At 37.1% G+C, this 12,515-nt stretch overlaps 1 protein-coding gene across 1 annotated transcript; it reads left to right on the forward strand.

Moving 5' to 3' along the window:
* Positions 1-1,358: 1,358 nt before the first annotated feature.
* Positions 1,359-11,968, forward strand: lpcat2 (lysophosphatidylcholine acyltransferase 2). The gene is made up of 14 exons (XM_008405577.3): positions 1,359-1,850; positions 2,167-2,309; positions 6,078-6,295; positions 6,728-6,840; positions 7,235-7,295; positions 8,339-8,397; positions 8,744-8,778; positions 8,978-9,032; positions 9,115-9,197; positions 9,519-9,644; positions 9,750-9,903; positions 10,699-10,797; positions 11,331-11,472; positions 11,668-11,968. Exons 1-14 carry the CDS (start codon positions 1,740-1,742, stop codon positions 11,841-11,843), a joined length of 1,575 nt encoding a protein of 524 aa, XP_008403799.1. The 5' UTR covers positions 1,359-1,739; the 3' UTR covers positions 11,844-11,968.
* The last annotated feature ends 547 nt before the right edge of the window (positions 11,969-12,515 follow it).

Here is a 12,515-nt window from a genome sequence, read left to right on the forward strand (position 1 = left end):
AATACCTGGCTCTGGTTGGACATGGACACGGACTTAAAGTCGACAGCTGGACAAAACGAATCAAAGAAGTGGTGAGGAAACATGTTTCTTTTAATTGAAACAGTACAAACTGTAGCTTACATGCATTTGTAAAGTAAATAAAGTGCAACAAGTTCCGTGCTCTGAATAGTTTTACACCTTTTTAACCTTGACACTTAAAATCTGAAGGAATCACTCAAAGCCTGATGACCTAATCACTCTCCCGGCGAAGCAAGCAGTGAGTGAGCAAGGTGACAGTTAGATGTTACGATACTTGCGGATGAATATTGATTTTTTTCTAGGAAAGAAAATATCGATATATATCGCAAAATCGATATTATTATACAGCCCTAATATTTTATAGAAATATATAGACATAATTGGGATTCATTACCATCAAGCTTAGAAATTCAGCAACAAAGAAGTTGTACAGACAGAGATATTTGCACACTGCTAAGGATCTTGTTCATAATCTTTATCCGATTAAGGTTTTTCACCAAACAATAGGCACATTTTGAATGTGCACCAAAAGGAAAATCTGAGAGATAAAATCATGCTTGTTATCTTAAAGAGCCTTTGGCAAAACAGAAGACGAACTGCTTTATATAAAATAATGTGAAAGGTTTCTGGCTTGAGCCACAAAATGAGTCCTATTTTGTGAAAAATAGGGATGAAATTAGAATAGGCGGTTCTTTTCGAGAAAATAACCACATCCACATCTTATATCCATTTTATATTTGGATATAAAATAGGGAATTTAGCTCTCACTTAAAAACGAAACTTTTTTTTTGTAATTTTAATGAAAAAGAAAAATGACCAAAAAAAGAGTAAAGCACAGCAATCTTGATGTTTAAAAGCTACATTTTGTTTGCCACCATGCATTAAAAAACGAACATATATACATGTAAATCCTATTTTGTTTCCTGGAAAAGAAAACATTTTTAATATTTGACTGACAACATATTAATTTGATCTGGTTTGCAGATAGTGCCCAAAGTCTAACCACAAAAGTAAGTCGCTAAAACTTGTTCACAAATACATCTGGTGGTACTTTGGCAACCTGTAATAATTCTCAGAAAACTTTGTTAAATATTTTGGCCAATCCTTACATCTTTACTATATTTACTGTTTCCAATTTACCTAATAAACCAAACCAAAAACCAGATGGGTTTGATAATTTGTATATTTGTAAGTATTTATTTATAGTACTCACGTGGTTAAAACTCATCCAACTTTAAAGTGTATGGCAAGCGGAATTTTGAATACAAACACAAACGGCTTGCCATAAACGGTCAACGGAAGACTTTCATTCCTAAAGTTTAATGTGAAATTGCGCCATCTTGTGGAGAAATGTAGGGACACATTTACCTACATGTATTAATCTCACATACACTATAGATTAGTGCTGTGGCCTTTAGCCTGTTTGTGACATAAATTTCATTAGAATTGAAATAGAGCGGGAGAGCAGATACTGTTTTAAGGTAAAGCAAAATAATAATAATAAAAAAAACCATGAGTGCAAAAAATATTCAGTGGCAGCGGTTTCAATCACTTTGGAGGTGGAGCTTCGCCGTTGTCAGACCCTGTAGGTCTGTGTAAGTGTAAGCTGCACCGGTCGCATGATGCGGGAAGAAAAGAGAACAAACCCCAGTTAAAGGAAGTGTGATGATAACACAACATAACGGCGCAGTGACTGCCTGCTTTACCGAAGACTGTACACGATGCCGCAACAGCGAGTGTTCGCCCTGCCGAGACAACAATCTCTGCTCCTTCCTGCGGTCATCAACCCGTTCGTTCAAGACACCAACATATCCAAGGCTACACTAATAAAAGTGAGTATACGGTGGTTGTTTTAGTGCTCTTATTAAAGCAAGCTCTGAAGTTGTAGCTGATTTTGCAACGCGGCGCTCATGTTGCGTTTCAGCTGTGTGAAAGCACGCACAGAAAGACACACACTGTGTAACCAGGGCCTTTAATCGCCTTTGATAATCTGCTTGCAGCACCAACAATGACGGTGATTGTGAACTTTCACGAGCTCTCGGTCTACGGGAGTTTATACAATGGAACGCGTGATTGTCAGGCGTTGTTCGTTCTGTAGCTGTATTTGATTCTTGTGTGTTTATGATTCCCACTCTCCTTTTCCTGCAGTGTGTCCTGTTGGGAATTTTCCTGGTGCCTCTTCGGGTCATCCTCATGTCTCTTGTTCTGACGTTGACCTGGCCTGTGGCTTTTATAATCACCTTCAAACAACCTTTAAAAGGAGCAGTGGAACCAATGACAGGCTGGAGACGGTAACTATGGATTCAACATATCCTGCTTCAATGTCTGCTTCGAGTGACCCCAACCATGACACTCTCTCCATATTTGTCTAACTTAGAGAAAAAGGACGAAAAAAAAAGAGTCATGTTGGATGATATACATAAACAGTTACCCGGTTAGCATTGAACATTCAGACAACGTCCTCTTAACGTTTTATGAACGTTTGGCGAACGTTGACTGCAAACGTTAATTAGACGTTTGCAGACAACGTTCGCCAAGCGTCACGATGACCTCTATTAATGGTACTGAAGGCTACGTAGGAAAAAGTAATGATACTGTATGCACATGTGAGACATCAGTAAATATTTAATAACAAAAAAAAATGGAATGGCATTAATTTTCACGCATAGGATTTAATTAGACATTCAAAATCAAAATCAAAAAAAAAAAAAAAAATCAAGGTAAACGTCAGCATTTAAAACATCCAATGCTTAGAAAAACACCCTGCAGTCAGAGGTATGGAGTACTTCAGTTTAAGTTTAAGTACTTAAATATATTTCTACTTATACATCCTCCATTGTCATTGCCAGTATAATGTTTTATAATATGACGTATTGAGTATTGATTATTACAGTTTTGTGAAATGTAACATTTATTTTATTTATCATTCCAGTAATTTAACATAGACTGAAGCTTTTTGTAGCTATATTGAATAAACACCCATTAAGTTAGTATTAGTTTTGCAGTTCTTTTTACACAAAATGTTAAACTTTTTTTATCCTTCTGCTCTTTAATTCAATTCTGTTTTATTTATATAGCACAATATATTCCCAACAAATGTCATACCACAATCTCTTTACAAACAGACAAATATATCAAATTAATATTCAAAACATATAATAAAATGTGTCTGTCACATTACAATCATATAGACAGAGTCTTGTTCTAAAGATATAAATTCAAAGTTGTAATGATATACAGTAGATTCAGAATCGAATGCTTGTTGGTAAAACATTATCAAATGAAACCCACCTCATTGCATTGAGTCATTGACTTTACAGCAATTTCTGCTAGTGCATAACATGTGTTGACAGTGGAAAGGAACAATAGTGTTGTAACCTGAAGAAACTCTAACAGAATCTCTCTCAGTAAGAGACCGCTGTGATCGACTGGGCTTTGAGAGGACGGAGAAGACACTAAGAAAAAGATAGAAGCTGTGGTACTGGAGTACTTTCCTTGTTGAAGAAAAATTGCACATAGCCAATGCAGATGTATTTCTGTTGGCAGCTTCAGCTTTTTAGACAGCCAAAATTAAGGAGAGTATAATTTGCTGTTAATATCTGGTTTATTAGTGGGGTACTGCTTATTGCTTAACAGATGATTGGTGGTGATCCCCTAGTTTTCACACCCTTTTTGTTTTTCACCACCCAAAATGTTTCCAGATATCAGAATTTTGCGGTGTCACAAAAAAGTAGAGCAGGCTTCTTTGAGCAATCTGACTAGTGGTGTAGGATGTGTAGCACTGCACTACTTTATGCTCTATATAGTCAGAAAAAATCTCTCTGGTTTTGCTTGCACTTTGTCATGCATTCATTTGATAAAAGTGTATGAACGGTGTGACGGAAATGCTTAGCAGTTTTGAAACCATAGCTTTTTAATACCGTGGTGTACTTTTATATCTGAAACCAACCACGTATATGACTGACTAACTACATATCACTATTTTGACTCTAAAACCCATTCAAAAATAGAAACCAAATACAGAACTTGGAAAAAAAAAACATATGTAAAAAGCCCACACGCTAACATTGATATGATCTTGTTTATTTGATTGCGATCAGGGTTGTGTGGATTAACATTTGTATATGCAAATTCATCCACCGGCTGCCCTACAGGTAAACAGTTATATGACCAACTATTTTTAATAATGTTTCCATTTTTTTCTGTTCATCATAACTGGGGTGTTACCCTAGAAAAACACTCTTTGTTTTTCACAACCCAAAATGTTTCCAGACGTTTTGCCCTGGCAAAAAAACGTTTTGTATAAAATGAAACTAAAAACATGGCAAGTTATAATATTATTAAATAAAACTTTTGAATTGACGTATACCAAGTCTTTTGCATAAGATTTCCCGTCATACTTAGGGAAATATAGACCATCAGTGATTCCCAACCCACTGGTTTTTCACCAGCGATGCTTCAGTGGGCAGATAGGAAATTGTCAACTTACCAAAACGTACCACTGAAGAAATAACTTAAAACTACAGAACATCTTTGGTTTCACCATGAGAGAATTTACCTAAAACAAGGAGAAGTAGCTTTTACAGAGTCATAAAATGGACTCAGCAAAAGTCTGCACTTTCTCAAAATAATAGCAGCTGACATGGCTTAAGGATTGGTGCATGCTCTTCTGCTGAATCATTTCTTGCAAGATCATATCTAACCCACAAGCATTACCTCAGCTCCCCACAGCTCTCAGGAAGGAAATTGTCAGTAGTATTATCAGGGTGCATTAGGGGAAGCAATTCTTGCTTTTACATAAGTGTTCCTTTTCAAGTGCCTAAAAAATGAGTTTGACAGCATGTTTTCAGTATGTTCTTCTCCATATGTTTTGCAGTCAAAACATTGTGATTCAGTGAGGTATCGGACTGGCACCAAAATGTTAGCAGCATATCTTTAAGTTGTGCAAACTGCAAGGTGCGGTCTGTGTGTGTTTGATTTATTCTTCCAGCACATTCCACAAATGCTGGATTTGTTTGAGATCTGGGGAATGCAGGGCCAAGTCAACACCTCTAACTAACTGCTCTGTTCCTCAAACGATTGCTAAACAGTTTTTGGCTCCGTGACAGTGAGCATTTGCCCGCCGAAAGACACTTCAGTTCAGTTTATTTATACTCCAATTCACAACAATTGTTGTCTCAAGGCAATTTACAAAAAAATTACAATTCAATCAGACATACAGATTCCCAAGTCAGTGACATACATTGCAAATTTATTATAATTATCAAACAATGCAGTCAAGTTTTGTTTGCTTTTCGAACTGGTTGAAATGTTTTTATCAAAGAAAGCCCAGCAAATTGCATCAAGTGACTAACTTAATGCAAAAAGGTGAAGTAAACCTTTGTATTCTGACATCTCTTTGTCAGAAACAGTAATACCTTTTCAGCTGTTTGAGCTACAGAAGCTTATTTTATAGATCAGATCATAGCACAGTCTTCTTTATCCACCAACAAGCCATTCTCTCCACATGGCACGATAGCTTATTCACTGCTCTAACATCATAATTTGGACAGTCTCAGACTCACTCAAATTCTTACTCTAAACTTTGTTTCTGATCACATTATCTCTGAGGTTTAAATATTCGTTACTACGCAGTTTGTTCTATCAACACCTAATCTACAACCTTTATGCCTGTTAGATGTAAAAGCCATTTGTTGTTCCAGGGCAGTAAAGTAATTTGTGCCCTGTACACAATACAGTAGCCTGTATTAATGTTAAGCTGAAATTAGCATCGCATTATTTTAAGCTTCCTCCCACACGGAGTCCAATTATTAGAGCTCAAAGTTTCATTGGTTAATATTTAGCCTAAGTAACTCACTCTGCAGTGTCACTTCCTGCCTTTTCCCTTGTCTACAGAAGTGACATTTGTTAGAGGCTCAGTTTGGAAACCCAGCCTGTTTCACAAGTATTTTAGTTCTGTTATTTTACTTAAAGAACAACTAAAATAGCTGCCAACAGGAAACCCTGAAAATTGCTAATAAAACGCTCGTTCTGTATACTTTCTTCTGCACCATTTATAGGTTCATGTGTGAAAGAGTGATGACTGCCTTGGGGATGGCCTACTACTTTGCCATGGGATTCAGAGTTGTGGTGAAGGGTAAACAGGTCAGCAGCCTCGAGGCCCCCATTCTGGCGGTGGCCCCCCACTCCGCCTTTTTCGATGGGATTGCATGCCTTGTATCCGGCCTGCCCTCCACTGTCTCTCGGGTCGAGAACCTGGCTACGCCCCTCTTTGGCAGTAAGACATTTCTCAATCATGCTGCGTCTTGAAGAAAACAACGTTGAGGCTTGTGTGCTTGAGGGAATGAAGTGTGTATTTGTGAACTTGTGAAGTGACAAAAGTGTGAAACTATTTTAAGATGTGTTTTTTTTCTGTCTTCATCTGACAGCAAAATTTCACACTCTCTTTTACAGTGTTTTAATTGTAGGAGGCATGTATGATATGTGGTGACATTTCTGGTGTCGATATCCAGCATAATATCAATAAAAACACCACTGGTACATTGTTTTTAGTGAAGATTCTTGTAAAGATTGAACTGTTAACTGTTACAAATATCTTGCTTCCTTAAAATACTATAATACAATGGAAACATAAAGAGAGAGTGGGAAATGTGTTGCATTTTTTCTTCCTGTATGTTTCAACATCAAGGACGTTTGACTGTCTCTGCAGGAATTATTCGTTGTTTCCAACCAGTTCTGGTCTCTAGAACTGACCCAGACTCCAGGAAGCACACAATCCTGGCGATCGAAAGTCGGGCTAAATCTGAGGGCCGTTGGCCACAGGTTCGTAAACAACACAAGGACAGAAACTGAAAGAAACCACAGCTCATTCTGAGGCTTGTTTGTTAGAATAAAAGAATCTTTAAGCAATTAGTAAGCATACTTTTTATTTAGCCCATGTTTCTGTAATGAATATGTGTTTTTTGTTGGTCTGATCTAATTTTATAATCCCAAATGTTATATTTTAATTAGTGTCATTATAATTAGTGGAAACATTGCCATGAAAATATCTGTTTGCAAACAATGTAATTTACTTAGCAAATTGCATAATTTAAACAAATAAACTTTTCAAAATAACTTTACATAATGTACTCATAATAGGTTTATATTACTTCTAAATGACTAGAATAACCTGGAAAAAGTAGTTTTAAAATAAAAGTAATGTTTTGTCCTTTAGGTGCTGATATTTCCAGAGGGAACATGCACAAATCGCTCATGCCTTATCACTTTTAAACAAGGTAAACTTCAATGACTTGTGACTTTCTTAAATCAAATTTCCAGTTGTTGTTTTTTTAAGCTGCAAGTTAAATTACCTTCTTTATATCAGTATAAAGTTGATGAAATGTGTTATACACATAAACTTGAAATTTGACTGACACTTTCATTTTTCTGTGAAAACCTGAACTGTGAAAGTTTCATAACACACCAATTTGGTTAACTTTACTTTGGTAGATTTGATGCTTTGACAAGTAACCATTAAAGAAAGAATCTAACTTACCAAAGTGAAGGGTTTGACTGTAGTAAAATGGACAGGTTTTGGAGTGGCATAGCCAAAGTCTGGACTTAAATCCAGACAAAACGTTTTAGTGTGGCTTAGCAGGAGCATTCTCAAAAACCATCCAACTTTGGCTAATGTCATACAATTCTGCAAAAAAGAGTGGGCTAAAAATCTTCACTGCGCTTTGATCGACTCGGTACCAGTTACTAAAAATAATTGTTTAAAGTTTGATTTGACTGACGTTTTCCCCTTAATAAGAAACATAACAATTTGAAAGGTGCATTATGTATTCAGTCATGTTGTCGTTGTTTGATATAAAAAATGGTAAAATATATAATTGTATAAATTTGACTAATAATTCAAATAGAAGTATTAGAAGGCAATTATTGATATATATTTACACAACTGTATAGTTGGTCTTAGTTGCAAATGCTAACAGTTTTAATTTGTTGGCTGTTTTAGTTTTAGTTTCCACTACTCAGTCTTGTGATTTGTTTTCTTCTTTTCATAAAATTAAATACTGCTAAGCAAAAACATAGCTTTTTGTTGCATGGTTTCTTCTTCTGCTTGTGTGTTCAGCTTAAAACTCACCCAGAAAACGTCTTCATGTGTGACCTCCAATCATCGATATTTAATGTAGATTCTGCTCAAGTGTGTGGCTGATTTGTTCCGAGTTAGGTCAGAAAATAGGAATGTCATTCCAATAAAAATAAATAATGAATAAAACAACTAAGGCTACATATTTGTAATTCTTCTATAATGATAGCCTCATGTCTTGTGCAGGCGCCTTTATCCCAGGGGTTCCTGTGCAGCCTGTTCTTCTTAGATATCCCAACAAAATGGTGAGTGTTATGATTGCTGTACAATAACTCACATTTTGTTATAATCATGCAGGGATTTTGATTATGATAAAGATGTATACTTCCCAATTTAATGATGATGTGCTTGCATCCCCCCATGCTGTAGTCACAACTAGAAGGCAATAAGGAACTTTCTCAAAAATAACTAACATTTTTGATTCATGATCCTTTAGTGATATAAACGAGCACTCATCACTTAACTACTTTAACAAAATACATGGAATCTCAGTGTTGGATAATTATCGTCTGATTTGCCTTTTCCACATTCCATATTACAATATGTTTTTAAACATTTCAGACCTTTTTATATCTAATGTTTGCTCTTTAGGATACAGTGACCTGGACGTGGCAAGGTCGTACTGCGTGAGTATGATTTACCATCTTGTTTAATTGATCAAATTTAATCTGTGGGCTTCATAGTGTTTGAGTTTCACTTTTGATTTGTCGGCGCACCATGCCTGCATGAAATCTGTGTTTATGTTTTATACATCTAGGAGTATTTTAAAGATTAACAGTATTTTTTGCAACTTTAAATGAACCTTCCTCCTTGTTTTACACACAGGATTAGGGTGCTGCTGCTGACATTGTGCCAGCTCTACACCACCGTGGAGGTTGAGGTAACGCTGTGTCTGGCTTAGAAGTTTGCTTTCTGCCTGACCTTCTCTGCAACCCTTTTCTCCTATTTGTTCTGTTTTCCAGTTCATGCCACCATACGTCCCCAAAGAGGACGAGAAGAAATGCCCCCCTCTTTTTGCCAGCAGAGTGAGAGACACCATGGCCAAGTGAGTGCTCATTGTTCATGTGTCTGTTAAGTCTCATGGAAATCATTTGTCTGTTGTTGAAAGCTGGTATACAAAACAGCTCCCTTGCTTTGAATCACCCATTTTACTTTTTTCCCCCCTTGAGTACATAAAGGAACAAGACTCAATAGAAAACTGGAAGTATATATTTATAAAGTAAATGGAGGATTATGATGTTTTTTGGTGTGAAACACTGGAGCATGCTGAGTTTGGTCACTGCACCAATGATATTTGAATACCTACATTTTGTTTGCATCCACATCTAAAAGCATTTAGGATAACTGCTGAGATTTTTACCTTCAGGGCTTTGGGCGTTCCAGTGACAGACCACACTTATGAAGACTGCCGCCTCATGATCTCAGCTGGAGAGCTGACACTTCCCATGGAGACTGGCCTGGTGGAGTTCACTAAAATCAGTCGAAAACTCAAGTAAGAACATCACTTGCACCTCTTCAGACTGTATCTTTTTTTTTCAATGCCAATTTAGTAGAAGTTGGGGGGGGAGGGTAATCACTTTTGTCTTTGTTCATGTAGTCTGAAGTGGGACTGTTTGAAGAAGGAACTTGAGAGTTTTGCAGCCATGGCCTCTTCCTGCAAGGGAGGGAACATAACCATTGAAGAGTTTGCGAGGATCCTAAAGCTTCCTGTAAACCCTGCTCTTGCTGAGCTGTTTGCCTTGTTTGACAGGGTGAGGACATGTGCTTAGTTTGTTTCCAAAATCCTTTTATGTCTCATTGCAGCTTTGACTGCTGAATAATACTCTTGCTAAAAACCTGCACTGTCTTGTATTTAGGCACCGGGTGGGTTTCAATATCAAAGTGGACCAAATTGTTTTGGAAATTAGTTTTCTTCCATATTGTTTCTATGGTTTAAAATAATTTAACAAGATGTCAGTGTGAGTACCATCTGCACTGTACTGTGTAAAGCTGCGCTACTTCCTGATTTCGAGTCTCGTCCTCAATGCAATTGCCTCATGTCTTTACCCTCTTCTCTCAGCCCCCTTCTTGTCAGATTACTGTTGAATAAAAGCTACTAGTGCTATTGCACAGATGCTATGATCAACTTAAAATTTACTACAAATTATGAAAAATGACTTATTTTGTAGCTGGAGATAGGCACCAGCAACCCTCCCGACCCCAATAAGGGACAAGGGTGTCAAGAAAATAGATGGATGGACTTATTTTGTGTGAGATCAGAAATTAGTTTACTTTAACTATTGCACATCTTTCTTATTGGAGCCAATGAGCGTGTAGTTTTGAGTTGATGAACAGAACTAAATGCAAAAGCAACTTCCAGTATCGCATTTGATGTTTAAACTGTACTTTGTTTCAAAAATAAGAATAACTTCTGTTTCTCATCAGCTGTTCTTGTGTCACTGTCAGAACTGTTGATAAAATCTGGTATATATTTAATGAATTCCAGATGAAGGATAAACAAAGTGAATTCCTGACATAGTCAGCTTTGCTTGTGTTGCACTCTGCAGGATGGGAATGGCACAATTGACTTCAGGGAATATGTCATCGGTGTCAACATCTTGTGCCGACCAGCAAACACCAAAGATGTTCTAAAAATGGCTTTCCAGGTAGGATGGGGGGAAATAGTCACATTGATGGTAACCTATGTATTTGAGTAGGAAGAGCCCTTCAAAACTGGTGGGTTTTTTTTTTTTTTTTTTTTAGCAATTCTTTATTCATCAGACTTATTCTATTTGGGCAGCGTTTCCTGCTGCTGTTATTTTTTCATTCGATTTTTTAAGTAAATAATGAGGAACAAAGATTCTGCTCCCAGATCTGCCTTTACTGTCTGTGCACAGCAGTCAGAAGCAGCTAGAGACCAGAGACAGAAAGGCATGGACAACATCAAGTTAACAAAGAGTGTCTGCTGGAGTCATTTTGCCGGACATGAAACCAAATATAATTTTGAACAAACAGTTTTTGCATTTATTTACAATAACTGAAGGCTTTTCCTCTGCCAATTATTACAACAGAATTTAAGTCGCTGTATTTTGTCTCCCAACACCCTTTCTGTTCTTTAATAATAATTTCCTTCCCTGCCTGCCAGCCTTTAAAGGAAACATAAAATTTAACTCTTAACTTTCTCCTTTCTCTGCTGCAGCTGTTTGACGTAGATGACGATGGGAAAATCTCCCTCAGCGAGTTTAACTCTCTGCTGCGTTCTGCTCTGGGAGTGCCAGACATGGATGTGACGAAGCTCTTCAACGAGATTAATGCAGATGGTTCTGGTTTTATCACTTTCAGTAAGTTAATTGTGCTAGCTCTTTCACGTCAAGCTACATCTTGGCATTTAGATGCGCCGAGGTTGTTTGTACAAGTGTTTCTGCACAGACACTGGAATGTGTGCAGTGACTAATTGAATACATTTATCATTACTTTAACTTCCAGGTATGCCTGTAGTTCCACTGGATATTAATGGTTATTCTATGTTTTTTCAGATGAATTTCAGATGTTTGCCTCAAGCCACCCAGAGTATGCCAAACTCTTCACAACCTACCTGGAGCTCCAGAGATACCAAGCGATCCAAGAGTTGCCGGGCGATCTGGAATTGGCCGGGCAAATCCGTAGCGAAGAAGCGACTGAGGACAGCATCTCTGACAAAAAGGATGACTGAGACTACCAATGGCTGTAAACTTTGCTTGATTGCACTGGCAAGAAAAAAAACAAAAACAAAAAAACAAAGAAATTCAAGGCCAACTTGTTGCCATATAAGACGAACAATAAAAGAATTTGATTTTAGAGTGCTTTTTTATTTAAAAAGTAGTGCCTTATAGATTTTGAAATTAATAATCACATAAGGAGTATTTGTCGTAGGATAAAAAAAAAAGTAAAATAAGATTAATCTTCTGTTCAGAATCATCTTAGCCTAGCAGGACATGGTCAGTCTTACATAGTAAGACTTGAATCCTATTTTTAATTTTTTTGTAGAACCACTCTGTTGCACTGAGATTAACACGACCCTGTGCACCTTATTCTTTGTCTTTGTGGTTTGCATTTACATAAGAAACAAAAATGCCAAACCACCGTATCTTTAATCATAAGCAAAGGATCCCTGTGCTTCTGTGTTGCTGTATAATTAGTGTTCAGTAAGCTGCAGTAAGAGCTTTCCAGTCTGGTGAGCCAGAGTTATATTCTGTACAAAAGCTATGTTTACAATGAACATAGATGCTGCGCCTTACACTTTTTTGCAGCGCTCAGGGACAAAAACCTTGTAAGACGGCCGTGTAATTAGCCAGAAGTTTGCTTTGCATGTGTACCTATTTGCATTTCTACTGATGATAGTTGT

This window comes from Poecilia reticulata, chromosome 3, assembly GCF_904066995.2.
Source record: "Poecilia reticulata chromosome 3, P_reticulata-male-v2, whole genome shotgun sequence".
Taxonomy (NCBI): Eukaryota; Metazoa; Chordata; class Actinopteri; order Cyprinodontiformes; family Poeciliidae; genus Poecilia; species Poecilia reticulata.